This window comes from Cervus elaphus, chromosome 5 (genome assembly GCF_910594005.1).
Source record: "Cervus elaphus chromosome 5, mCerEla1.1, whole genome shotgun sequence".
NCBI classification, from domain to species: domain Eukaryota; kingdom Metazoa; phylum Chordata; class Mammalia; order Artiodactyla; family Cervidae; genus Cervus; species Cervus elaphus.
The window spans coordinates 134,406,975-134,432,412 of record NC_057819.1 but is presented as its reverse complement, the minus strand read 5'-3'; the positions used below and the strand labels follow the sequence as shown (position 1 = coordinate 134,432,412).

Genomic DNA, 25,438 nt, shown 5'->3' with positions numbered 1-25,438 from the left:
GTCACCTGACCTGTTTCCATCAGCCTGCCCCTCTTCTCTGACTCTCCTGCTGCCCTCTTGCCCTTAAGTAGACCCTTGTGGTTACAGTGGGTCCGGCCCAGATCCTCCAGGACCATCTCCCCATCTCATGATCTGCGATTTAATCACACTGCATGGTCCCTTTTGCCACGAACAGTGAGAGTCTCAGGCTCTGGGCGTTAGGCTTGGATGTCTATGGGGCCACTGTTCTGCCCGCTGCAGGCCCTGACTTGGAATTTGATTTTCTCTGGCTTCACCTAGCAGTTCGCGTGTGGGGATGCGTGTGAGATGGAAAGAGGGAAACTGGAAGGTCGAGGCCGAGGGGCTGAGGGCAAGAGCGGACGGTGTGCGGGTCTGGGCTGCTTGGGGCAGCTAGCTCATGGTTTGGGTCGCCCTGGGACACAGCAAGGTCACGATGATGAGGTCACGGCCCTGGAGGGCTGGATGAGGTTGCCGGGCAGGCATTCTGGGGGGAGGGGGAGGCACTGGGGGCCCTGGAAGCTGTGCCCAGAGAGGCAGATGGCTCTGAAGACCACGGCGGTGGACAGTCAGCCGTGACGGAGGGGAGGTGCTTGGACACGAGAAGGTCACTGCAGGGGAGCCGTGAGACCAGGAGTCTATGGTCGGCCGTGGATGCTGACCTGGCAGGACTTGGGGTGTGGAGGAGGGCTTCTCGCCCGAGGAGAAGCCTCGGACGGCATGAAGGGGTGTGCAGGAGGGCGTTCAGGGGGTGTCAGTGCTGAGGAAGGGCTCAGGAGGGCCTCCCCAGGCCTCGGAAAAGGCTCTTCCCCAGGAGGGCGGGGAGTGGGGAGTCACCGCCGCCCTCCTGCGGTCACGGGTCCAGGGACATGAGTGCAGAACCGCCTCTGGTCGCTTCTGCTCCTGGGTTTTGTCAGGAGCTGCAAACTTTAAAACAGCTGAATCAGGTATCTCTGCCCTGGCTTCCTCTGGACCCTGAAGCCCGTCAGGCCCCCTCTCACCCTTTCTAGCCCCACATCTCCTGGGACTGAGGAGGGGCCGGGCAGTCTGGCAGGGACCCCAGCAGGAAGATGGACGACTCCTACCAGGAGGGCTGGGGAAACGGGAGTCCTTCGGGGAGGAGAAGGTTCCATCTGCCTGAGGAGGTGGACAGAGACCTCAGTGAGGAGCTTTCAAGATGTAGGTAGTTCCAGAGGGCTCAGCGGAGACGGAGGATGGGAGGGGGCTGGTGGGTGATGAAGGCTGGAAGCGGTGGCGGGGGGGTCGTCCTGGAGAGGCCGGGGCCACAGTGTCTTCCCCAGATGCCACAGCCTGATCCTGCCCCCTCGGCCTCCGGGACCAGTCGTCCCCCATCAACAAGTAAGTTCAATCAGCCTCCTCTCCCCTTGACCTCAGGCAGGCTTCCAGCTGGGTGCCTGAAGAGCTGTGGGGGTGATACTCTGCTACCTCCGGGACCCCCGCTTTCCTTCCTGCTCGGGGAATTCCAGAGAAGCCACCAGATCCTAACCAAAGGCAGCCTGACCATCCCAGCACTTCGCTTCCATCCAGATGCTGTTCAGGATTCAGGGACCGAATCCGGCATCAGTTAGGGAAGAGGTGGGATGTCTGGGTGATTTGGCCATGAGAGGTTATGTTTTCGAGGAATAATCTAAATTAAAGATGTGGGAAGATGCTCATGGCGACAGTGAACGGGGAACCAACCCACACACACTGGGGGGCAGCGACCTCACAGTGGTGCTGACGTCCCAGTGCTGACCCCTCCGTGCTGACCTCCCAGTGCTGACCCCTCAGTGTGACCCCTCAGTGCTGACCCCAGTGCTGACCCCTCCGTGCTGACCCCTCAGTGCTGACCTCCCAGTGCTGACCTCTCAGTGTGACCCCTCCGTGCTGACCCCTCAGTGCTGACCTCTCAGGTGGCGGGCTTTTGGTTGGTACTGTTTCCTTTTTTAACTTTTCTGTGTTTTGCAGATTTTTAAAAGGTAAAGTATAATACTCCTAGAATGAGAAAAATATAAGTATTGTTTGTTTTAAAAAGCACCTGATTATTTGCAATTTAATGAATGGATTCTGGAGATCTCCTTGTTGTTGTTCAGTTGCTCAGTCGTGTCTGGTTCTTTGTGGCCCCCCAGACTGCAGCACACCAGGGTCCCCCTGTCCTTCAGTATCTCCCGGAGTTTACTCAAATTCATGTCCACTGAGCCAGTGACACCATCCAACCATCTCATCTGCCGTCATTCCCTTTTCCTCCAGCCTTCAATCTTTCCCGGCATCAGGGGAGATCTCATGGGGGTTAATGTATCTCTGCGGACTCTTGTCAAGGGACAAAGGTCAGGACCCCAGGTCCCTCCAGCCCCAGTCTCTTGCAGTTGTGAGTGTGAGCAGGTGGGTCCATCACCCTCTTTGATTGCAGACCTCTGCTCCTGAGGCAGTTTTATTGGAAGCTGCAAGTTTAAAAATATCTGTATCAGGTGTATCTGCCCCTCTCCCGCTCTGGCTTCAGAGGCCTCCTCAGTCCCTGCTCCCCCACCCAGCTCCAGGGCGGGGCGGATGGCCAGGCAGGTGGCCTGTGCTATATTGGGAACCAGCACAGGGGGTCACGTGGCTGGTTCTGAGTTCCCTGCAGGGAGGCCCCCCCCCACCCCCAGCGTCTCCTTTCCACAGGCCTGCCTTCTTTCCAACTCCATGCTGGGGACCCAGCCCAGGACCCTTCTTCCCTTGCAGTTATCACCTGTGTGGAACTGGGACGTCCTCGTGGGGCTGGGGGGTCACTTCCCTTGCAGTTATCACCTGTGTGGAACTGGGAAGTCCTCATGGGGCTGGCGGGTCACAGGGTCTGCAGAGAGAACATCTTCCCAGGGACCACTGAGGCAGGGGAGACGGCACCAGCTGGAGAAGCTGGTGGGAGGGCAGCCCTCTTCTGGGGGCGCACCCGGCGCCTGCATGGGCCGGATGACAGGTTTCTCCCAAACCAGAGTGTGCTGGACAGAGACCCGCTGTGGCCGGGCTGTCAGAGCATTGCCTCCCAGAACTCTCATGGACCAGTTCCTTCTGGGGAATTCCTTGAGTGTTGTTTCCTTAGTCAACAGACACTCCTGAAAGCTCCCTTCAAGGGGGACTTTACGGATGTTTGCAGAAGGTCAAATCTGTCCCTTCTCCCAACAGCCCCAGAGGGAAGCCTTTCCTTCCTCCCCTGATCCGGGGGGAACTGGGCTCTGGGAGAGCGGGGTGAATGCCTGAGGCTGCCTGGAGGATGTGACCCCAGGCCTTCTAACTCTTGCTGTAGTGGGGTGTGGGTGGGGGAGCTCACTGCAGAGCTGGGAGGCCGGGCGTCCAGCTGGGCCAGGATTCCGGGCTTGTTCTCCCACTGCCATTGGGTTCGATTCCATCAGCCCTTTGTCCCCAAACTCAGGGATCAGGCACACCTACCCCGCCCCAGGGTAGGCCTTTTTCCATTTCCTTCTTCAGTCCCCTGACTTCTGTTTTCAAAACTGTTGACTCGCTGCAGGGAAGGAAACACTAAGAATAAATGAGTGAGGTTCCTAGTACGCCCACAGCCTATTTGCAAGTACCAAAATCCTCTGTGTGATCTTCACACTTTCTGGGTCTCAGTTTCCCTCCCTGAAAAACCCAGCCTGGGAATCACTGACATTTTGGACCAGATCATTCTTGGGAGTAGGGGAGGGGCTGTGCCCTGTAGGATATTTAGCAGCAGCATCCTTAGCCTGGAGAAGGGAAATGGCAACCCACTGCAGTATTCTTGCCTGGGAAATCCCACAGAGAAGCCTGGCAGGCTCTAATCCATGGGGTTGCAAGAGTCGGACACGACTGAGCGACTGAACCATCCTTGGCCTCTGCCCGTCTCCCCAGCAGCAGATGCCAGCAGCACATCTTCCCAGTCCTGACAACTAGGAATGTCTCCAGACACTTGTCCCAGAAGTAAAGACGCCCCACTCGAGAACTGCCAGGCGAGTGCTGTCTACTTTTGGGTTTTGTTATGAAAATCCTCAAAAACATCCCTTCTTTCCTTTCATTATCCCTTCCACCACCCTCACCTCCTTCTTTGGACTTGATTTCTCTTCTGTGACGAGACACTGGATGAAGGAACTCTTGAGTACCTGCCGCCCATGCTAGTCCTGGGCTTCCCTGGTGGCTCAACTGGTAAAGAGTCCACCGCAATGCAGGAGACCCCAGTTCCATCCCTGGGTCGAGAGGATCCCCTGGAGAAGGGATAAGCTACCCACTCCAGTATCCTTGGGCTTCCCTGGTGGCTCAGATGGTGAAGAATCTACCTGCAAAGTGGGAGACCTGGATTGGACCCCTGAGTTGGGACGATCCCCTGGAAAAGGGAATGGCAACCCTCTCTAGTATTCTTGCCTGGAGAATCCCATGGACAGAGGAGCCTGGCAGGCCATAATTCATGGGGTTGCAAAGTGTCGGACACGACTGAGTGACTTTCACTTTCACATGCTGGTCCTGGCATCCACTAATTCTGCGGTTCTTGTTCGGGTCAAGACTTGAGCTTGAGCCTGTTCCTCTAACCCAGAAAGAAGGTTGCTGGACCCATTTTACAGATGTGACATCCAGAGCAGAGCAGAGGCCAGACTTCAACTCTGGAGCTGAGGGAGGGGCTCAGGACACACAGCGGTGAATGCAGTCCCAGCAAAGGGGTCGGCTCCAAGCAGGCACTCCTAGGAAGATTGGGGAGGGGGAGGCAAAAGAGGGAGGTGCCCAGACACAGACCCAGAGCTGAGAGTGACCAGCCGTGCCCCAAACGACATTCCTTCCCGCTGGGGCTAGACTGCACATCCCCTCTGCTCTGGCTGTCAGGTGTGACCGTGGCCCTGAGCTGTGGGCAGTGGCACGTGGGTGGAAGGTGGAGCCACAGCTTCCTGGTCCATTAAAACTTCTCACAACACCCTCTACTCAAGCTCACCTGCTCTTTCCCTTCATCTGCCCACTGGCGGTCAATGCCAAGGGAACTTAGACGCTTGTGTTGGAAGACGGCAGAGCCTGCACGGCGTGGGGCTCTGAACCTGTGATTGACCATGGGGAGCAGAGCATCTCCCACCCACCCCACTGATGGGACTTCACGAGTGAGAGATACACTTGCATTGATTAAGCCATTCTGCATTCGGGGTGGCTGGCTGTGTCATCTGTCTGAGTGATATGGGTGCAGGGTGAGGTGGGGCTGGAGGAGGGGTCTGGGGGTTCTTGATTGGGGCCCTAGAACATCCGCCTCTAGTCAGTTCCCTCAGATTTTACCCTGCAGGTTATTGAGGCAGAATTTGTAGCTGAACAGAAACACATGACCGTGAGAGCCCCACATTGGACGGAGGCCATAGCGTGTCACTAAATGCAGACTGCACGGGCATCTGCCCAGGGCGGCCGCAGAGCTTGTGCTGAGCCAGAGCTTCCTCGGGGCTAAGAATAAACAGAACTGTCGGCACCTGGCGCTGACGCGGGGTGGCTTGGCTCCCGCGTGGAGCCGCGAGTCCGGAGCTCAGCCGGGGTCAGTGGAGGGGTGGGTCTCCTGCCCCAGGACCCAGCGGCTCCGCGCATCTGGGAACATCAGTTTCTCCGGTGGCCCGCCTCAGGCGGGAGGAAGGAGGGTTAAAAGGCCAGGGCCGAACGTTCAGACAGGCCAGGGGAGGTTCCTGTGGCCGTATGGGCTGGGATGCGGGGACGCCGGGCCCCCAGCCTCCCTGCGGGAGTCACACCACCAGCCTTCTCGTGAAGGGGGCTTGAGAGGCTTGTGCATCTCCGCTCCGAGAGACCAGAGAAGTCCAGGGCTCCTGGGAGGGAGACTCATAGAATCCGTCCAGAAAGCGGGGTGTGACTGGAAGCAGGGGCACCAGGGCTCCGGTGGTGGTGGGGGGAGGTGCTGCTGCGGGGTCCCTCTTCCCATTTGGCCTGTGGTTGGAGCCACATCCTCCCGTCCAGCTCCTCCAGGCATAAATCTCACACCTGGGGACAGGAATCCTCTATTTCTCATTCATTCAGGAATCTGGAGGAGAAGGAGGCTGGTTACTGGACTTGTCAGAAGCCCACCGGGCAGCTTAGCACCCCTGAGCCTGTGGCTCTGTCTGGCCGGACGCATCCTGCAGGTTCTGAAGACAGACCTGGCTTGCTCAGATGTCCGCACCACACAGGGGTGGCCTGCCCCTCTTCTGTGAACAGGCAGCTCTGTGGACCCACCGAGGAGCCTAAACGCAGCTGGTGGGGACAGGGAGGCAGCCAGTGGCCCAGACAAGAAGCAGAGAACCGGCCTTGGCCAGTACAGGATCCACCCTCCTCTCCCCTTCTTCTCAGGGGTCTCCCGGACCCAAGGACACGGACTGCCCACAAGGACTTGAAGGGAGCTCTCCCCCTCCCTGCCCAACATCAAGAGGAGAATGCTTTAAAAATGTTTTTATTTAATTAAAAAAAAGACGGAACTAACAACCCCAAACCAGTAGTAAGTACAGGAGTCACAGGTGTGTAACTGGCGAGACACAAGGGCAGGATGGAAGGGTGGAGGGCATGGGGGCGTGGGGGGGACAGGCACGGGCCTCCCAGTGCCCCTGGGGTGCAGGGACGGGCGGGCTTCGACAGGGGGCGACTGGCGCCCAGGCAGGGGGGTGGGAGAGAAAGGCTGTGACGACCAGAGGCGCTGAGGTGTTCTGCTCCCTGCTCTCCGTCCCTCCCATCCCTTTCCTGGTCCCGAGAGTGGGCCCCGCATTCTCTGCTGGGACTGGGCGAGAGGTAGGATTCATTGGAACACAGCTTTCTCCATGAGACGAGAGACGCTCCCGGGGAGGCAGGAGGAAGTGGCCGACATGGAAGGAAGGACAAGGCTGCCTGCTTTTCGAGGTGACCTTGCTGGGGGACGGGCCCCCAGATCTCGCCCCGTCCTTCCAGCCTGGTGAGGTGGCGTCAGGGCCTGGAGAGGGAAGGGGGACAGGGCGGGGGCGGGCCGCGCCTGGACGCTCCAGCACTCGTGGCTGCACATGCTTGGACGGAGCACACAAAGCCAACCTCGACGGGGGGAAGGGTTTCGAGCAAGCAGAAGGGCCCTGGCACGCGGTCACCGGGGCACACAGTCACCGGGGCGGGACAGGCAGGGGCACCCTCTGGGGGCGGCGGAGGAGAGCAGTGACCATGACCGGACTGACCTCCTGGGGCCAAGTCCGCCCCGGGGGGTCCGTGAGCAGGTGGCTGAGGTAAGAGTTTGCTTGTCACTTCTAAGTATGACAGCTACTGGGATCACAGACAACTGCTCTAGAGCCATCGCCAAGTTTCAAAAAGTAAGAAAGGGTTTGTCGTTAGAAAGCCCGCATTTATATAAAAGAGGGTCGGCTCCAGAAAGCGATCCTCTGAGACCGACAGGCTTCCAGTTTCTCTGCTCGCTTCTGGGGCAGAAACAGCCAGAAAAACACCACCTGTGGAAGCTGCCAGCCTCCCTCCCCGGGGCTGGGACGCCCACTGAGCTGCTGCTCTTGGGTGGTGGCAGCATAGACGACAGCCACTGGGGCGGGGCAGGGGCTGGCGCTGCTTTTCAAGAGGGAACGAGCGTCCTGGCTTTTCTGATGAGTGACCACCCGGGAAATGGGGCTTTTCCTCGCTGTTCACCCTCGGGTCTCCCTTTCTTGCACAAAGTCCAGGCTCCTGTTGCCACCCTCTGGGAGGAGGGTCTATCCCCATGAACCCCCAGGAGGGACAGTGCTGCTCCTCAGGCCAGTGGGCAGGGGTGGAAGGGACACAGTAAGAGGCCACTCGGCCACCTTTCCTCTGACCGTAGAATCAGTCAGTGTATTCTGCCCTTTCTGTGAGCAGAAACTTCCAGAAGTGAAGAGGAAAGCCTTTGACTTACGCCCAGCCCCCACCTTCAGATACCGCCACAGGCCTTGGTGACCCCAGGCCGAGGGCAGCGGCCCAGGACGGCACAAGAGCGAGAGCACCAGGTGGTCACAGGCTCTGTCCTCCTGGTCGCAGCCATCTCAGCAACCGGCGCTGCCAGGCAGGACAGACAGACAGACACACAGAGAGGCAGGGACGAGCCTCGGCTTCCTCGCCTCTGGCTCACAGACACGGGAACCTCGTGTCCAAAAGCAGCTGACCAGCGACCAAAGGCTCCAGGGGCCCAGGAAGCCAGGCAGGGCGGGGTCCCTGGAACGCTGCTCTTCAGGCAGGATTTGTTCCCAAGAGGAGATAATGGCTCGGTTTTGTTTCCCAGATGGGTCAGGCCATGCTGCCTCAGGAGGGCTCTGGGGCCTCCTGGGAGCTTTCGGGACCGCCCCCCCAGCATCAAAAGCCACATTTGGGGATAAAGTCAGCCATCTCGCTTCCAGTTCCTGTCTCCCCCGGGCTTCGCTCCAAGCCAGCCCTCCTCGCATGTGGGGACCTGGGAGGGTGGGGTTTGGCTTTAGTCTGTCCTCAGTCCATCCTAGGGGTCAGAGGCCCCGTGGGGTCCAGGCAGCCGATCTGGGGAGAGGCTGGCGCGGACAGGCCGGGCGGGGTCACACGGGCGTGGTCCTCCGGCTCAGCATGCTGAGGTCCTGCTGGAAGAAGCCGTGCACCTGCAGGAAGCCAGCGTCCTGGTCCGGGCTGTAGCTGGCGGCCGTGGTCACCTTGAGGGGCTCCCTGGACAGTGTGTACATGGACAGCTCGCCCATGGGGATGGCCCCAGTGATCTTCAGCCCCACCGGCGACGCGTCCCTGGAAGGCGAGGCCTCGGTTGACCTGGAGCTGGACCGCGATCGTCGGCGCCGGTACCGGTAGCTTGGCATCCTGGCGTAGGGCGACGAGGAGGGGGCCTTGAGGAACTCACGTCTGGTCTTAAACCGCAGCTCCTTGTTCTTCTCAATGTAAATGTTTACCGCCAAGACACCCACCGTCTCGGCCACAATGAACGACAGGGCTCCGAAGTAAAAAGACCAGCCATAGTTGTAATGGTTTTTTTTGTCTTCGTCGCGCTTGTCACTGGGGTCGCCCGTGTTGCTGGAAATGTAGACGATGATGCCGATGATATTACTGAGGCCTGAAAGCGGATCCGGAAAGGGGGCGGGAGGGAGAGTTTAGACCCTCAACGGGGGCGGGGTGAGGGAAGAGGGCGGGGCTAGTGGGCAGAGCAGGGAGGTGGGTGGGGAAGGGACTGGTGGGCGGAGCAGGTCAGGCGGGCGGGGCAGGGAGGTGGGCGGGGCAGGGGTTGGTGGGCGGAGCAGGGATAGGTGGGCGGGGTAAGGGCTGGTGGGCGGGGCAGGGATAGGTGGGTGGAGCAGGGATAGGTGGGCGGGGCAGGGGCTGGTGGGCGGGGTAAGGGCTAGTGAGCGGAGCAGGGTCTGGTGGGTGGAGCAGGGCATAGGTGGCCGCTCCCCTGTGTGATATGTCTTTGTTCTGGTTGCTAACTTTTAAGTAAAAGTAGTTAATTTTGAATGAGTAATAAAGTACAGAGTTTTGGTGAATAATAAAATAAAACATAGGCTCTGAGCTACCCAGTTCCTCCCCTGAAGGCAGCTATTGTCTTGTTTCTTCTGTCCTTTCTATATCCACAGTCAGTCCTTCTTCCCTCTCTGTCTCTCTCTTCCATTTTTTTCTTTGCAGAATACTCTTTGGCCCCTTGCCTTTTCACTGAACAGTCCACCCAGGAGGCGGGGCCCTGACAGGACAGTCCTCTTCTCACTCTCCCAGCCTTTGGACCGTGCTTGTCCTGAGGATCATTGTCCACCTGGAATTATTCATGGGACTGTCTCACCTCACTGCTGGCCCCTGCATGTGACTCTGCGCCCACAGTCAGAGCCCATGATCCTGGGAATAAACGGGAATGGGCGAGAATCCCTTTCTTGCCTGCCATGGCCCTTGTTCTTTGTGGCTGCCTGTCCTCTCCACTCTGGCAGGACCTGTGTTTTCAGCTGAGTGTCTTGGGACTCGGTCTCTGTGGCCCCTCTGGTGACTCGCAGCATCTGGAGATGCCTCTGAAGTGGTTCCTCCCGGGGGCACAGGCAGCTGTCGAGGGCACCTTGCTTTTGAGGCCGACAGCCCTGGGCTCAGCCATGACTTTGGCAGCGTTTGACTTCAGGAAAGCCACCTGGCCACCTACCTGCCTCCTCAGGAGCTGGGATGATGGGCTGGCCTACAGAGCACCTGGCACTGGTGTTAGTGGAAGTCTTTCCTTCACTCCTCGGCGAAGGAAAGGGGACAGTATTCAAATGGCACAGCAGGGACTTCTTTAGGGGTCCACACTTTGAGAAACCTGACTGCTTCAAAGAGGAGAGAGAATGTGCATGCCCTCCTCCCTGTCCTGGGCCATGGTGAGGAGAAGGAGGGGCCGACTTCTAAGGAGGCCCTAAACACAGGCTCTGCTTCCCAACACTGACGTGCACCCATACACACACATACACATGCTCCACACACACCCCCCACTCAGATACACACACACATATGCTCCTCTCACACACACACATTCATACACTCACCCATATACACACACACATCCCCCCTCAGACACACATACATACACATGCTCCTCACACACACATATTCCTCCTCAGACACACACACACACATGCTCCACACACACACATCCCTGCTCAGATACACACACACACACACTCCTCACACACACACATTCCTCCTCAGATACACACACATGCTTCGCACACACACATCTCTGCTCAGATACACACACACACACAGTTCTCACACACACATTCCCCCTCAGAAATAAACACACGTACACACGCTCCACACACACACATCCCCACTCAGATACACACACACACACCCTCAGACACACACACACAAACATCCCCCCTCAGACACACACACACAGACACACACACACACCTCCCCTCAGACACACACACACACACACTTGCTTCCCACACACACATCCTCCCTCAGACACACACATACACACACACACACACATACATGCTTCCCACATACACATCCCCCTCAGAAATAAACACACATACACACACTCCACATACACATCTCTGCTCAGATACACACACACACACACACACACACACACACATATTCCCCCTCAGACACACACACACACACACACTCAGATACACACACACATATTCCCCCTCAGACACACACACACACACACACACACACACTCAGATACACACATGCGTATTTCCTGCCCTGGAAAGAGACAGAGCCTGAAGTAGGGAGCAGGAAGAGCATGAGATGGCAGCCGGGAGCCCTGGCCAAGAGGTTCTGAGCCCGACCCTGAGCTGCTGTGGCCCCAGCTCTATGAAAAACGCGAAAGTCACCTTCTGTCTCCAAGAAAAGCCATGAGAGGAGATGGGGGTGAGGATGACCACTGGGCCCTGTGTGGGCCAGGCACCTGGCAAGGCCCCGTGTGCGCAGTGAGGGAGGCATGGCCCCGGTGACCGGTTCTCACTGTCTGCCTCAGGGCACCCCGGGCTGGCTTAGGGTTCAGAGACCGGGTGCAGGGAGCGGACGGGCCTGGGCGAGCCGGGCCTCGCGCTCACGTCTCCCTTGTGCGGCTCCTCATCACCAGGCTGCTTTAATAGAAAAGGCTCTTTGAGAGGAAAACACCACTGTTAGGACAATGCTGGGAGCTGCGATGACAATTGAGGGAAGAGTTGCCGCAGTTCCTTACATTTCTGGCATCGATCTACTGGAACGAGGCCAAGAAATCAGGTGTCCTGTTCCAACAAGCAGCCCTGGGACCTTGGCTGGACCATTCTCCTCACTCCTGGGGGCCGCTTGGGGTCCGGAGGAGGTCATGGCCGAGCTGAGCGCCTCAGATGCCCCCCCGCCCCGCCCACACCAGTGCCTCAGGCCCACCGCCGTCTCCACTGGACAGGGTCTTCTCCGCGTCTGCAGCGGCGAGGACTGCAGTGTGCTGTCTGCAGCTGGGCTCAGACGAGCGAGTGTAAAGCCATTTTGGAGCCGCCGGGAAGGGAGTGGTGTCCCTTGGCCAGGAGATGCAGGCAGTCAGGATAGGTGGGGGAGGCTTCATCCCTAACCCTAACCCCTCGCCTCCTCGCTCACCCTGCCCTAGGCTTCTCTGCTTCTGCACCCACCCTGGCCGTGTGCCCCTCACCTGTCTTTACGTGGGCAGCTCCTTCAGGGCTTGGCTTCTGAGAGTCCCTCTGAGTCCCTCCCTGACCCCCGCCTCAGCCAGGTTCCCCTGAGACAGGCTTGTAAGGCACCCCTTTGTGGCATTTTGCATACCTGGACTTGCTATTATTATTTCTAATTGAGGTGGAGTTCATAGAACATAAAACTCACCCTTTAAAGGGCACACTTCAACGTCATTTAGTACAACCAGCACCTGTATGTAGTTCCTGATCATTTTATCACTCCAGAAGGAGGCCTGATACCCACTGGGCTTCTGCTCCCCACTCCCTGCCCGCCTCTTGGACTGCTGATGTGAGTTACCCCCAGGGATTTTACCATCTGCCTGTCTGCCCCCCCAGCCCTGGGTGAGTGCAGTGTGCAGTGGGGACCCGAGCAGACGGCTCACCTGCGGCCACGAAGAGGATGCCGGCGCTGAGCACGATGTTGTTCTTGCGGCTGTAGAACCTGCCGGCGCCAATGCAGAGCCCGCCGAGCAGGAGCAGGATGGTGCTCAGGATGGGGAAGACGCTGGAGGCACGCACGATGCCTGGCCGGCAGAGACAGAGCAGAGAGGCCATGAGACTGGCCCTCCTCACGGGCCCACCCGGGGGATGCGTGGGAGCCCCCTGACCTTGAAGTTTCCCCTCCAGCCCCATAGACCCAAAGTAGGGAGGGAGTGACTGGTGGGTGGCAGGCTGGACCAGCAAGTGATGGCCCTGGCCTGCGGTCACTCCTCTGCATGCCAAGTGGCCTGGAGTCACCTCTGCCTGGGTCTCTTAGCCTCTCCCTGGGTGTGGGTCACACTTCTGCCAGCCAGACAGGAGGAGAGCCCCTCAGCGCCCCCAGGGAGGCCACAGGGAACGCTGTGGAGCTACCCCTCACAGCCTCCTCGTTAGCGGCAGTTTATTATGGTGGCCTTAGGAAAAGAACACGCTGCCTTGCCAAGGTTGTGTGAGAATCTGTGGAATAAGATACACAGCACTTAGTAGGGCCCCAGGGGATACGTCCGCTCTTGGAGCGCCTGGCTGGGAGGAAGGGCAGGGGTGGGGGAAAAGGAGCCCTGAGCTCGCCTCCCAGCCCCCTGGAAAGGCCGGCCCATGGGACTGGAGCGCTGGCAGGCGCCCCTCGCAAGCCAGCTGAGTGGGTTTGCTGCTTTCAGCCTCTGAAGGCAGCGCTTGTCTCCCTGTTTGTAAGCCCACCAGTGTGTGCCCTGTGGCACAGAGAGTGGTTTGTGTGGGGCATCAAATGAGGCTCTTCTCTCTGCCACCGCCCCCACTCCCTCTCCCTGGGGGAGGTTTCCTGCAGGCTTCTGAAATGCTCCTCTGCTGTGCGCTGGCCAGCACGGCGGCTGGGGCCCTTTTGAGGCCTTGGTGCTGCGGTGGGTCCGAGGGGCTGGAGGCGGGGAAGCCTGGCGCCTCTAATGTCGCCGAGGTTGGCCGGGCCCAGAGCCGTCGTGCACCCCGCCCGCCTGTCATGTGAGGGCCATCCCTCACCACATGGGCTCATCTGGAGTGCTGGACATGCAGGTGCCAGCTGAGGTGCAGGCTGGGTCTTGCACAGAGCAGCGCTGATGTCCAGCCCACTCCTGGCCACATCCGGCCCTGGCGAGGATCTGCGTCTGGCCAGAGGCACACCGTGGGCTCCGGCAGCCCTGACACCAGCTCTTGGAGGTTAGCACAGAAACCACCCACCGAGCCTGAAATGCGGAACCTGGGAAAAGGGGGGGCCAGGCCAAAGGCAAGGGGGACAGGGACTCCAGAGGCCAGTGGGGCTGTCAGGAGAGACATGGCAGGGGAACAGGGACACAGATCGGCTGGCTGCAGTGCCCAGGACCTTGGCCTGTCCTGGAATATTACCTACTTCCTCTGCCTAGTTCTTCCTTAGCCTACTTCCTAAGCTCACGGGTACCTGCTCTCTGGAGCTCAACTTCAGGGCCAGTTCTCGCTGTTTCTGCAGCCTTTGAGGGGAACACCAGCCCCTTGATGGAGATCAGCTCTGCCCTCCCCACTTCACCAACACTCGAAGTCACAGTCCTGGAGCCAGCACCCTTTTCTTCCTCAGGCTCCTTAATGAGCCCGCCCGTCACCCCACAGCGCATGATGGGGGAAGCACTTCCTTGTCAGGTCAGCTTCCATCACTGGCCCGGGCACCCCAAGGGGCTTGCGGGCAGTGAGCCTGGCCCCAGGCACCCCAAGGGGCTTGCAGGCAGGGAGCCTGGCTCTGGGCACCCCGAGGGGCTTGCGGGCAGTGAGCCTGGCCCCAGGCACCCTGGGGGCCTTGCGGGCAGTGAGCCTGGCCCCGGGCACCCCAAGGGGCTTGGGGGCAGGGAGCCTGGCTCCAGCACCCCGAGGGGCTTGCAGGCAGGGAGCCTGGCTCCAGCACCCCGAGGGTCTTGCGGGCAGTGAGCCTGAGGCCAGGGAGTGAGTGGGGAGTGAGTGGGGAGTGAGTGGGGAGTGAGTGGGTGGCACAGGCTCTGTTTGCCCCTCCTGGTCCTCGGCCACCTCTCTCCCTCCTGCTCTGGGCCTTGGGCAGCTGACACCAGGGACCAGATCACTGGGGTCCCTTCACTCCACTTTGGAGACGTTACTGCCCTGGTTTCCTCCTGAGGATGAGGACGGGGGTGAGGTGGCTGTGTTCCTCTGTCAAGCCACCCTGCCTGGTGGCCCGGGCCTCACAGCTCCTCTGGTCCAGGCACCCGCAGCTGCCTCAGTCGCCCGCTCAGGCCAAGGGCCAGGGGTCCTTCTGCTGCTACTGCCTGTGTGCTCACCACCCCTCCCCCATCCCTGCACATCTTTGTAATTAGTCCTTCACTAAACGCCCTTCCTTCCTCCTGTCTGAGCATCTCCTCTGCTTCTGGTGGGGACCCCAGGAAGCCACACGTCTGACGTCTGGGCTGACGTGTCATGGGGCCCATCCAGAGACCCCAGCCCTCTGGGGACCAGGGTAGGGGCAGGGCAGGGAGTAAAGGGGAAGAGCCAGTGCCAGTTGCCCTCAGGCAAGTTCAAGCGGGAAGTGGGAAGGATCAGATGCTTCTCTGGTCCCAAGATCGGATGCTTCCCTTCCCCACAGTCCCAAGGCCCGGCAGTGCAGCAGATCTGCCCCCAGAGCCTTGAGCACTGTCTGCCTGCCCTGGTGGGTTCTGAGACAGGGCTGAGCACCAGTGGCCACCCCAGATGGCTGTGCAGCTCATGGTGTTATTCATGCCACAGTCTATGCCAGTGATGTCCCCTAGTTGTGCAGTGTGCAACCTGCACAACCATCTGTGGCAGCCCCATGGAATAGCATGTGCTCAGTTCAATACTGACCCCCAGAAAGCAGAAACAGAAGACAGGCGGGAAGAAGAGGAGAAGGGGAGGGGGAGGGATAGGAGGCAGATCCGGCGACATTGTTTCCGGTTCTGGCCCTGGACTCCATGGGAACCACATGCTGTTCTGCTTCATGAGATGACTCAGAACCAGAGTCCTTTCTCTTAGAAAAAACGATCCATAAGCAGGTGCAGAGTGAATTGTGTTCCCTCTGTGGACGCTGGTATCGATTCTCCATAAATGAAGCCAGCCCAGGTCCCGGGGGAGCATATGGGAGCAGCTCTGCGTGTGTCTGGGCTGATGTGGAAGGGGAAAACGACATCAAAATCTTGCTGTTTTTCCGTTTCCAGGTTCCTCCCCTGGCTGAGGCTCCATCCTTCCTCCCAGGGAGGTAGCCACAGCCCAGGGATGAGATCTGGATTTGGGGCGTGGGGCTGGGTTTGTCCTCTGACTTCTGGTTCCAGTTTGGGGGCCAGCGCTGTCTCAGGACCTGGGAAGGGGGCTCGGGGTAGAGCTGGGGGCTCCACCAGTTGGTGCTGGAGAGACTTGAAGCCCATGGACCCGAGGCTGGTCCCACAGGCTGCCTGGCACCCACCAGCTGTCTCAGTGTGCGATTTAATCTGACTTGTCAAGAATAGATTGCTGGGTGGGGGTGGGGAGGGGTGGGCAGGTCCAGTGCTGGCTGGGCAGTATCCTTGGGGTGTCTCAGCCCCCCAGGGATGCTGGGCCTGGGCAAGCCAACATCTCTAACCTCCTTGCCTCAGGACCAGCTGTTGTGATCAACTCCTTTGAAGACAGCCACCAGTAGCAGCCCCAGGCAGCGGGATGCCCCGCCCTCCTCCCCTCACGCCAGCCCCAGCCTGGTGTTTCCTCCCAGCCAGTAACTGCACAGGGGCGACTGGTGTGCTGCAGCAGGCCTAACCGCACCCCATCCCTGAACGCAGAATCCTGAGTCAGAGGGGAGTGTCGGGAGCACCCAGAGGCTGGCCCCTCTGCACCCACGGGGCCCATCCTTTCTCCAGTGCCTGCCTGCCTACTGTCCCCCATCCCACACACGGGGAGGCAGGGTCCTGACACTCACGGAGGAGGTACTCTGAGCTGTCATGGTCATAATCGTTGTCCTCTGGGAAATGGTTGATCCGAAAGCAGTGTCCTTTATAGATCCCTGGAGGAGCAGAGGAAAAGAGCCGTGTGAGCGTCCCGAGGGCCCCCACCTCCGTTCACCCAGACTTGCGTGCTGTGTGTGCCCGGCTCTGGGCAGGCCCTGGGCATGGGGGAGCAGAAGGGCAGCCCAGGCATGACAGGGGGGTCAGCAAGGGGGTCGGCGCACAGAGGAGGATCACTCAGCAGGGAATGTGCCCATGGCTGGCCATATCCCTCCACTGGGTCCTGAGCTGCTGCCTTCAGAGCTGGGGTGCTGGTCTCCAGGGCCCCTGTGGGGCAGGCTGGCCTTGGTCAGGACAGTGGGGGACAGCTAAGGGTGTCAGGGATGGCACCCTAAGTGGGGCACGGTTCGATGGCACGCTCTGTGTGGCTCAGGTGCGAACGACTTAATTACCTGCCTCATCGCTTCTGTAGAATGGGGACAACCACTTGCCTCCTCCTGGGGATCTGAGCTGACATTGAAAGGCCTGCAGATGCCTCCTGGCCCACAGCGATGGCTCAGCGGAGAGTGCGGCTATGGTCCCAGACATCACCCCCTCCACTCTGCGGGTCTCCCTCTGTGGTGAGAGGCTGAGCTGGGGGTGAGCCTTGAGCATTTGTGACAGCACCAGGCAGGTGGTGTCAGGGTGGCCAGAGTGGGGGCTGTGGAGGCCAGAGGGGGCCACACCCGGTTCCAGACACTGGGGGGGATACCGTGCCAGTGTTTCCCAGGCATGGTGGGCGAGGTGGCGCTCTCTGCCCTTACCTCCTTCCCATGCACATTTTTTGGGCTACTTTATTTTTGTTGTTGTTCAGTCGCTAAGCCGTGTCCAACTCTTTGTGACCCCATGACTATAGCATGCCAGGCTTCCCTGTCCTTCACTGTTACCAGGAGTTTGCTCAAACTCATGTCCTTTGAGTCGGTGATGTCATCCAACCAACTCATTGTCTACTTTATGGGTCTAAACAAAATTCACAAAGTCCCCCATGCTTGTCAGCACAGTCAAACACTAAGAGATTGACAACAATCTCCCTTCACAGCTGTTCTGCAGAGGTCAGCGGTCAGCCATACATTTTCCCACCTCATTCTCTGTGTTGCATCCCAGCCCGTGCACATGTCTGTGAGGATTCCCTGCTTTTAAAACATTGATCTTTTTACTTGGAGGGAATTTACATTTACATGCAGTTGTAAGAAATAACGCAGGGAGACTCCGTGTCCCTGTTACTGAGTTTCCTCCAGTGATGACGTCACAACCTGGGTCCTGACACACTCGTCAGGGACACCCACCACCCTGAGGACCCCTCATGCCGCCCACAGCCACATCCACTCCCCTGTCCCCAGCCTCTGACCCTGGCCCAGGGCAACCACCGAGATGACCTCCGTTTCTAGAAACGGAGTCAGACAGTCTATAACCTGTGGGGACTGGCCCTTGCATTCAGCATAATTTGAGATCCACCAGTTGTGGTATCATCATCTTGCTCCTTCTGACTGCAGAGCAAGATTCCATGGCATAGCTGTACCACACTTTGTGACACCGGATAATTTCCAACTAGCACACCTGTGGTTTCCAGCTGTTTCTACTAACGCTGCTATGAACAGGTTTGGAGGTGAATCAAAGTCACCCTTCTCTGGGCTAGATGCCTGGGAGTGCAGCCGCCAGGGGGCGTGATGCTGCATGTTTGTTGTTAGAGACCGCCATGCTGGCTTCCAGAATGGCTGTGTCCCCTATTTTGAAAAAGGGATAATACAACACACTTTACTCTGTCACCTACTCTTTTCATGTAATAACATATGACACACCTCTCAAGGTCAATACCTATAGATTTAACTTTTTAAAAACTTGGTTTTTTTTTAATAAAAAATAATAAACTGATACTAATCCAAAAGTTGCTGAAAATCTTAGGAAACAGCAAAGGGACTAGAGGACTGACACTTGCTCCCACACTGATCATGCTAACACTGTTTTTGGCAGAAATGAGAAAACTGTATGTTTACATTTTCAATGTAATGTATATAAACCTGAAAAGGAAATAGGCTCGAAACATTAGCTTGTGTACAGACACATTAGCGCCAGAGGCCTTTCCAGTGCATTTCGCTAACCTCCACTCTGCATTTAGGGTACTATTTTCTATTTGATAGAAATTTTAAATAGGAATCACACTGTCCAACATATTAACACACTTTTTCACACATTATCTTAGGTGTCTGTGTCACCACGTGTGGTTACGGTTCATCATCCAGCCTGAGGGGTGGGGGGGACGGAGGGGCAGCGCCGCCAGCAAGGGCGGGGCTGGGAGGGGGCCTACGCAGACCTTGGAGGCGCAGGGCCCTGGGGCTCCAGACTGTGAGATGACAGTGTCCCTTTGTTCATCATGGCAGCCCTGGGACCAACATAGGTGAGTGGCCGTGTAAGAGGAAGTGCAACACTCCTGGTTCGCCTGTCGGAGGCCAGCCTTGCAAGAAGGTGGACAGACGTGTGGGCCTTCCTGCTCCTCTGCCAGCTGCGGGGCCCCCGAGCGATGTCCAGGGATCCACATGTACTGCACCTGCAGAAGGGTCTTCCTGCTGGGCATGCGGCGAGACACCCAAACTCTCAGGCTTCCAGAACCCCTGGCACGGAGCCCCCCCCAACCCTGATCCCCCAGCCAGTGACGGGCACCTCTCCCCTCCCAAGGCATTCTGTGTCCAAACAGCTTTAACTTCAAATTCCCGAGAGGTCACTTGCCTCCGTGAAACTCCATCCGTGGGAATTACATGTAACCTCTGGGAATAAAAGAATCCATCATCTATCATGTGTCAACCCTTCAAGTCATCAAAGAAAGGAACTGTGTCCGACAGGACAAAGGACCAGCTGTTTTTCCAGCCATCCGGGATTTGCAGAAAAGTAAGGACCAAGGCTTGAGGATGCACGGGAAGTGGTTGGCAAGCTGCCACAGTTGGGACCAGACTCGTCCCCCAGCTTGACCTTATCACAGGCTGGCAGCCCGACTGCACTCCCACCAGCCCACTCCCCCCACCCCAGCCCTAAGAAGTGGGCGCTGCAGAGAGCACTCAGGGAGCCTGACAAGATCGCCCCCAGGCCCCCAAGGCGAGAACCTGGGCACTTCCCTTAGTGGATGTGCCCTAGGTCGCATCTCCCCATTTCCTTCAGCTGTTTCTCTGTCAATGGTTCCAGCCCGTCTCCAGCCTCGCTCCCGGCTCTGGGTTACCCAGAAGCACAGCCCCCACAGCAGCCCCCGCCGGGGCTGGGTCTGACACCCAGAGCCCAGGGCCCTGCCCCGCCCATCTCTGGGTGCCGAGCTTCTGCTCTGGGACCTGCTGTCCCTGAGACTCAGGCTCTCAGCCTCCCTGCCCCCAGCCTGTTTCTGTGGAGTGTTTAGTCCAAAGGATTTCACATTTATCCCTGTCGAATCCAATTTTGTTAGCGTCGGCCCCAAGGCACTTAACAGGGAGAAAATTAATGGCTGACGTGAGAAGAGAGAATGCCAGCCCGACTCCCCTCATGTGTGTCCTCTCTCGGTAATCAGGCTGTTTGCTGTGTTATCTATTAAGACGTGGGCTTCCCAGGTGGCGCCAGTGGTAGAGTCTGCCTGCTAAGGCAGGAGACATCAGAAACACAGGTTCGATCCCTGAATCAGAAAGATCCCCTAGAAGAAATGGCCGCCCACCGCAGTATTCTTGCCTGGGAAATCCCATGGACAGAGGAGCCTGGTGGGCTACAGTCCACGGGGTCACAGAGTCACAGTCACACTGCAGAGTCTGTGTGCCCCTTGGCTACAAGTGGTGCATAGGGCAGAGGTTAATTTGGGGGTCCTAGATTGGCCAGGCCGCAGGAATACCAAGGCCCTCCCAGGGTCGTGGTCTCTGCTCCTGGAGACAAGTGGTTCTCTCCTTCTGGGGGTCAGGAGACCCGCATGTGAAGCGACCTCGTGGGACATATGGCCTGTGATGAGTTATTCCTTCATCTGGTAAAACTCAGGACTCGGGTCTTGGGGAGCCCTCCTGCCCTGAGACTCCAAGAGGATTTTGTGGAGAAAAGGTTCAAGAATGCCTGCAGCGGCTCACGTACCCTTTCTCTACGTCCATCAAGTCCCAGGTATTTCTCCAGGCACAGGAAACGTCTGGAAAGAAATATCCTAAAACGTGCCCATTGTTCTGTTTCTGAGTGAATTCAGATTTTCCTCTTTACATTTTGTTTGTATTTTGTAAATTTTCTACAATGTCTGAAAATGAACCAGTGAGGTTTCTTGAGAGAGAGAAAGGAAACCAGGTCTTTGACTCTAAGGAAAGCGGGGCTCTGTGTCTGCACTGACCTCAGGGCGGCCAGCTGTGGAGGCTGGAAGGGCTGTGCCCGGAGCGGTCACGAGTGTGGGTGCGTCTCCCGGTTCCTCCCCCTGGGCAGTCACAGTCCCACCCTGCGGCTGTGCCCTGGTGGACGGTGGGTGACCGGCCCCCAGGACTCAGCACTAAGCCTGGGGGTGCTGCGGGAAAGCCGGGAGAGCTGGTCACCCTGTGAGTCACTCCACAACCAGCCTCCGGGGGGTCAGCGGTACCTGGGGGAGCCCTGGAGAAAAGAGCATCAGGCGGTGTGATGACCTCTCAGCCTGCGGAGCGTCTTCACGGTCGCTACCCCCGCGCTCCTCGCGGACGCCCAAAGGCCCACGCTCGTCTCTCCGCCCGCTTTGCTCCTCGGAGCGGCCCCCAGCCCTGCACAGTGTCACCTGTTGCTCTTGCCTTTGGCCTGTGGCCCTGGGAAGGTCACCCGGGGGACTGCACATACGTCCCATGCTTGCAGAGCTAGAGGCTTGGGGATCAAGACCCCCACCTCTGGGGGGACCTCTGAGCAGGACGGTGGGAGCCGCTGGGGAGACGTTCCCATCCTCCACCCTCGGCGCCCCTTTTGCCTGCTTCTGGGGGCAGGTCCCTGCAGGACCAAACCAGCGGCAGGCAGCTCAGGCCCGCCCCTCATACCGCTTTGGGCCCTGACCTGGGTTTCACCCCGCTGCCCCCCTTCCACCCAGGACACTCCACCTGCAGGCGGGCCCTGGCTCAGGCTTAGATGGAAACCAGCCCTTCAGCCCTTCTCATCTTTTTAAAAACACGCCTTTGAGGATGCAAAGAGGAGGCTTAGAGATGTGGAAGCCCTGATCTCCTGAGCCCTGGGGCAGGGGCCCGACTCTGAGCTGAGTGTGGAAGTGCTGCTCTGGGAGAGAAGGAAAGTCTTTGCTCGTCCTGGAGAAGAGGCCTAGGCATCCTTGCAGAGCGGCCGCCCTCCTGTAACTGTGACCTCCCTGTCGGCGCAGGCGGGCCCTCCCCTCTCCAGCCTTGAGGAGGCAGGCTGTTGAAAACCACGGCCCAGCTCCTACAGGGCAGACCTGGCTCCTACAGAGCAGCTTGAGAGGCGGCATGGCTGGGCTGGACCTTCCTGGGGAGCCTCAGCTCGCTGGCTCGCGAGTGACTCCATGAGGCCCCGTTGAACCACTCTGACCTGCAGCGCTTGCATCAAGCGTCCGTGTCTGAGCCCCTGCCATGTGCTGGGTGCAGCGGACCCACCCAGGACCAACCCTGGAAGCTCACTGTCTGCTTCCTGGCTCATGGCTGCTCGGGGCCTCGTGGCTACCTCTGCGTCAGGTCAGATGGGCCGTGTGGCCACTCCAGCAGGACGTGAGCAGGAGTGACGGGCGTCCTTCTGGAGAGGGCTCTGGGCAGGTGCTGCAACCCTCCCCCAGACAGCCTCCTCCCCCCTCCAGTCAGCCCAGGGAATGGTAGAGCCACAGGACGGGCCAGCCTGGATCCCTGATCCCTTGTGGAGGAGGCCACCTCGCAGAGGACTGCCCCGTTTGCCTCGTGGGCAGTAAGTCCTCATTGGTGTGTTTTGGTTGCAGCAATAATCAATAAGTCAGGCACGGTCTCTGCTGACCTGGAGCTGTCCAGGTTCACAGTCATCCAGTGACGACTAGGACGGGGGTCTGAGCGGGGAGCCCAGAGTTTCCAAGAGCATGTGATCTGAGGCTACAGAGCAGAGGTCAGACGGCTTCTCCTTGACTGGAAGATGGAAAATGTCTTTACAGCCTTTCAGAGCTGAAGTGGAGCCTGAGGAGCCCTTGTGGTCGGAGCATTTTGAAGAGGATCAACCCTGGTGACGTGGAAGGTGAATCAGTAATTTTAAACTCACTTCCTGGAGACGGCCTCGGCCCAGCCTGTGCTCCAACTGGGGTCTGGGGAGGAGCCCTCCATGTCTTCCCCACAGCCTAGTGCTTGGGATGCAGAGCCTGGGCGCCCGAGCCCGGAAGAAGATTCCCTCGTGATCTTGTCTCTTCCCAACCCAGGCCTTTAGGTCACTGAAGCACCTGACCTGTTTGGGGTCGGTCTTCCTTGATGATGAGTGGCTTATCCACTCAGCCCTTTGCCCACTCTTTCCTTTAGTTCAGAGTTTATCTGTTGATGCTGGGCCCCGTGGAGTCCAGAGCCTCAGTTCAGCTGGCAAGAGCCCACCACTAGCTGGGGAGGGGAGTGTCTACATTGCCGTGGAACTGGGAGTCGGGGTACTTCATGCTCCAGGGAGGCGGCGGCGGCGGGGTGTGTCAGGCATGAGGGCTGAGCGCTGGACGGTGCCGGGCATCTCGGGGAGGGCTGCGGCCCAGCAGAGCTGAGCAGTGATGGTGGGGGCCCCAGAGTCACGGCTGGGGTGCACCTCTGGAGGAGAGCTGTGTGAGGAGGGCAGGCGGCAGGATGGACAACTTAGGCTGACAGAAGTGGGTGATGCAGCCGCCACAGGGTGGCCTGGATTCAAGGCAGTCTGCTCCGAGGTGCCTCCATGACTCTAACGCTGGAGAAATGTCCCCATGAATGCAGGGACTTCTCGCTCCTAATGGCCGGGCGTGTCACTGATTCTATTCCCAGCCTGGCTCAGTGGAGATTCGACCTGTTACATGAGAGGGCCTCACCCCAGGGCCTCTTGGGCATCTTATTTTAGTCCCCGAGGAGACCAGCTGCCCAGGAGACGGCTCCCCCGGGATTAACAAGCTCTCCCTTCATCACTCCCCTCAAGCTGCAGCACCCTGTGAGGAGGGAGGCGCTTAGAGTCGGCAGCTTCCTGCAGCTGCCAGACCGACCAACCATCGCAGCCTCAGTATCCATGGTGGTCAGCAGCATGGGGAGAGGTTGGGGGACTGCAGATCAGTTGGCCTCAGCCATTGCTCATGGGCAGTCATGAGCAGAGAGTGTCTTGAGCAGGGATGGTCCTCAACTTGAACCATTTCAGATCCAAAAGAGAAGAATGGGTTCTACTGGCACCCGGACCTCCCTCGGCTCTGGCCTGTAAGCGGGTGGTGGACAAGCCTCTGAGAGATTCTTCTTGTCTGCCCCAGCAGGCTAGGGGAGTGTATTAAAGAGCAGAGACGTCATTTTGCCAATAAAGCTCTGTATAGTCAAATAATCTATGGTTTTCCCAGTAATCATGTACTGATGTGAGAGTTGGACCATAAGGAAGGCTGAGCGTCAAAGAATTGATGTTTTTGAACTGTGATGCTGGAGAAGACTCTTGAGAGTTCCTTGGACAGGAAGGAGATCAAGCCACTCGATCCTAAAGGAAATCAATCCTGAATATTCATTGGAAGGACTGATGCTGAAGCTAAAACTCCAATACTTTGGCCACCTGATGTGAAGAGATGACTCATTAGACAAGACCCTGATGCAGGGAAAGATCAAGAACAAGGATGGGGGCAACAGAGGATGGGATGATTGGATGGCATCATTGACTCAATGGACATGAGTTTGAGCAAATGCGGGGAGATGGTGAAGGACAGGGAAACCTGGCATACTGCAGTCCATGGGGTCGCAAAGAGTCGGGCACAACTGAGCGACTCAACAGCCCTGGCCAGGGATGCTGGGTGCACGTCTGGTCCGAGCTGGACCACTTCCTGCAGGTGCTCAGATGCTCCCTCCAGAGTCCGGATTATGGATCAGAAGCAGAGGGCACCCAAGGGCGAAGCGACTGACTTTGGGGAGCTCGAGCATGGAGTGTTCTCGGGGGTTCGGGAGGCCAGCCTCAGAAGCTGTGGGCTCTCCCCATCCTGGTCTTGGCTGCTAAACTCTTAATTCCACGGAAGCCTCCACATCCTTCCAATAACATCTTCCTTTGGGGTCAAGTCAGAATTTGGTTTCTTGCCCCAACCGGCCACACCTTCATCAGAGATTCCAACCCAGCTCTCGGGGGCCTGGGTCACGTGTCATTCCTCAGGGTAGGTGTGCAACGCTTTTCTGAGACATAGAGGTGAGTGCAGGTTCCCGGGAGACCACGGGACCTGGGGGGATAGGAGGCATGATATCTGGGGACGGGAACATGGAGCGTCAGCCCCAAGGCTCCGGCGTGGAAGCTGTGTGGCCCATGAACTTCAGCCTCTTGAGGTCTCGGTCAGCTGGGGAAGCCCTCACTGGGCCGGTTCCCGTCTGTAAGGTGGGGACCCCCGCAGCGAGAAGGTTCCCATTGTTGGAGGCGCTCCTCCGTCCCCACCACACAGCGCCCTCTGACTTCCGAGGCCCAGTCCCCTCCCACCTCGTGCTCCCCCCACACACTGGAAGGAAGACCTGCTGAGCAGCCAGGACCCCAGGGCTGCCCCTGCTCACCCGCTCCCCGAGGCCCGGCTGCCTCACGCCCAGCTTCTTGGTGCAGGTGCGGGTGGGACCCCCGCGTCACACTCTCGCCACCCGCCGCCCTTGTCTCTTTAGGCAAGTGCCCCGGGGACCCAGCCCCAGCCTTGGCCTCCTCCAGCCCCTGGCTCCAGAGCGCAGGTTTTCCAGGCTTCCTGCTGAGATTCATAATTGAACGGAGCATCGCTGGTCTCCGCACAGGGAAGCAGGCGTGTAGTTATTGTCTCTGTGAGTTCTCCACTTGAATCTGCCTGATGGC

General features: G+C 58.5%; 1 protein-coding gene across 1 annotated transcript in view; it reads right to left on the bottom strand.

Moving 5' to 3' along the window:
* Positions 1-6,393: 6,393 nt before the first annotated feature.
* CACNG4 (calcium voltage-gated channel auxiliary subunit gamma 4) overlaps positions 6,394-25,438 on the bottom strand; it is a 51,821-nt gene continuing 32,776 nt past the window's right edge. The window contains exons 2-4 of the mRNA XM_043905767.1: positions 16,465-16,548; positions 12,485-12,625; positions 6,394-9,013 (exon numbers count right to left, since the gene is read on the bottom strand). Coding sequence (XP_043761702.1) covers positions 8,493-9,013; positions 12,485-12,625; positions 16,465-16,548 — 746 coding nt within the window. The 3' untranslated portion in view covers positions 6,394-8,492. The remainder of the gene's footprint in view (positions 9,014-12,484; positions 12,626-16,464; positions 16,549-25,438) is intronic.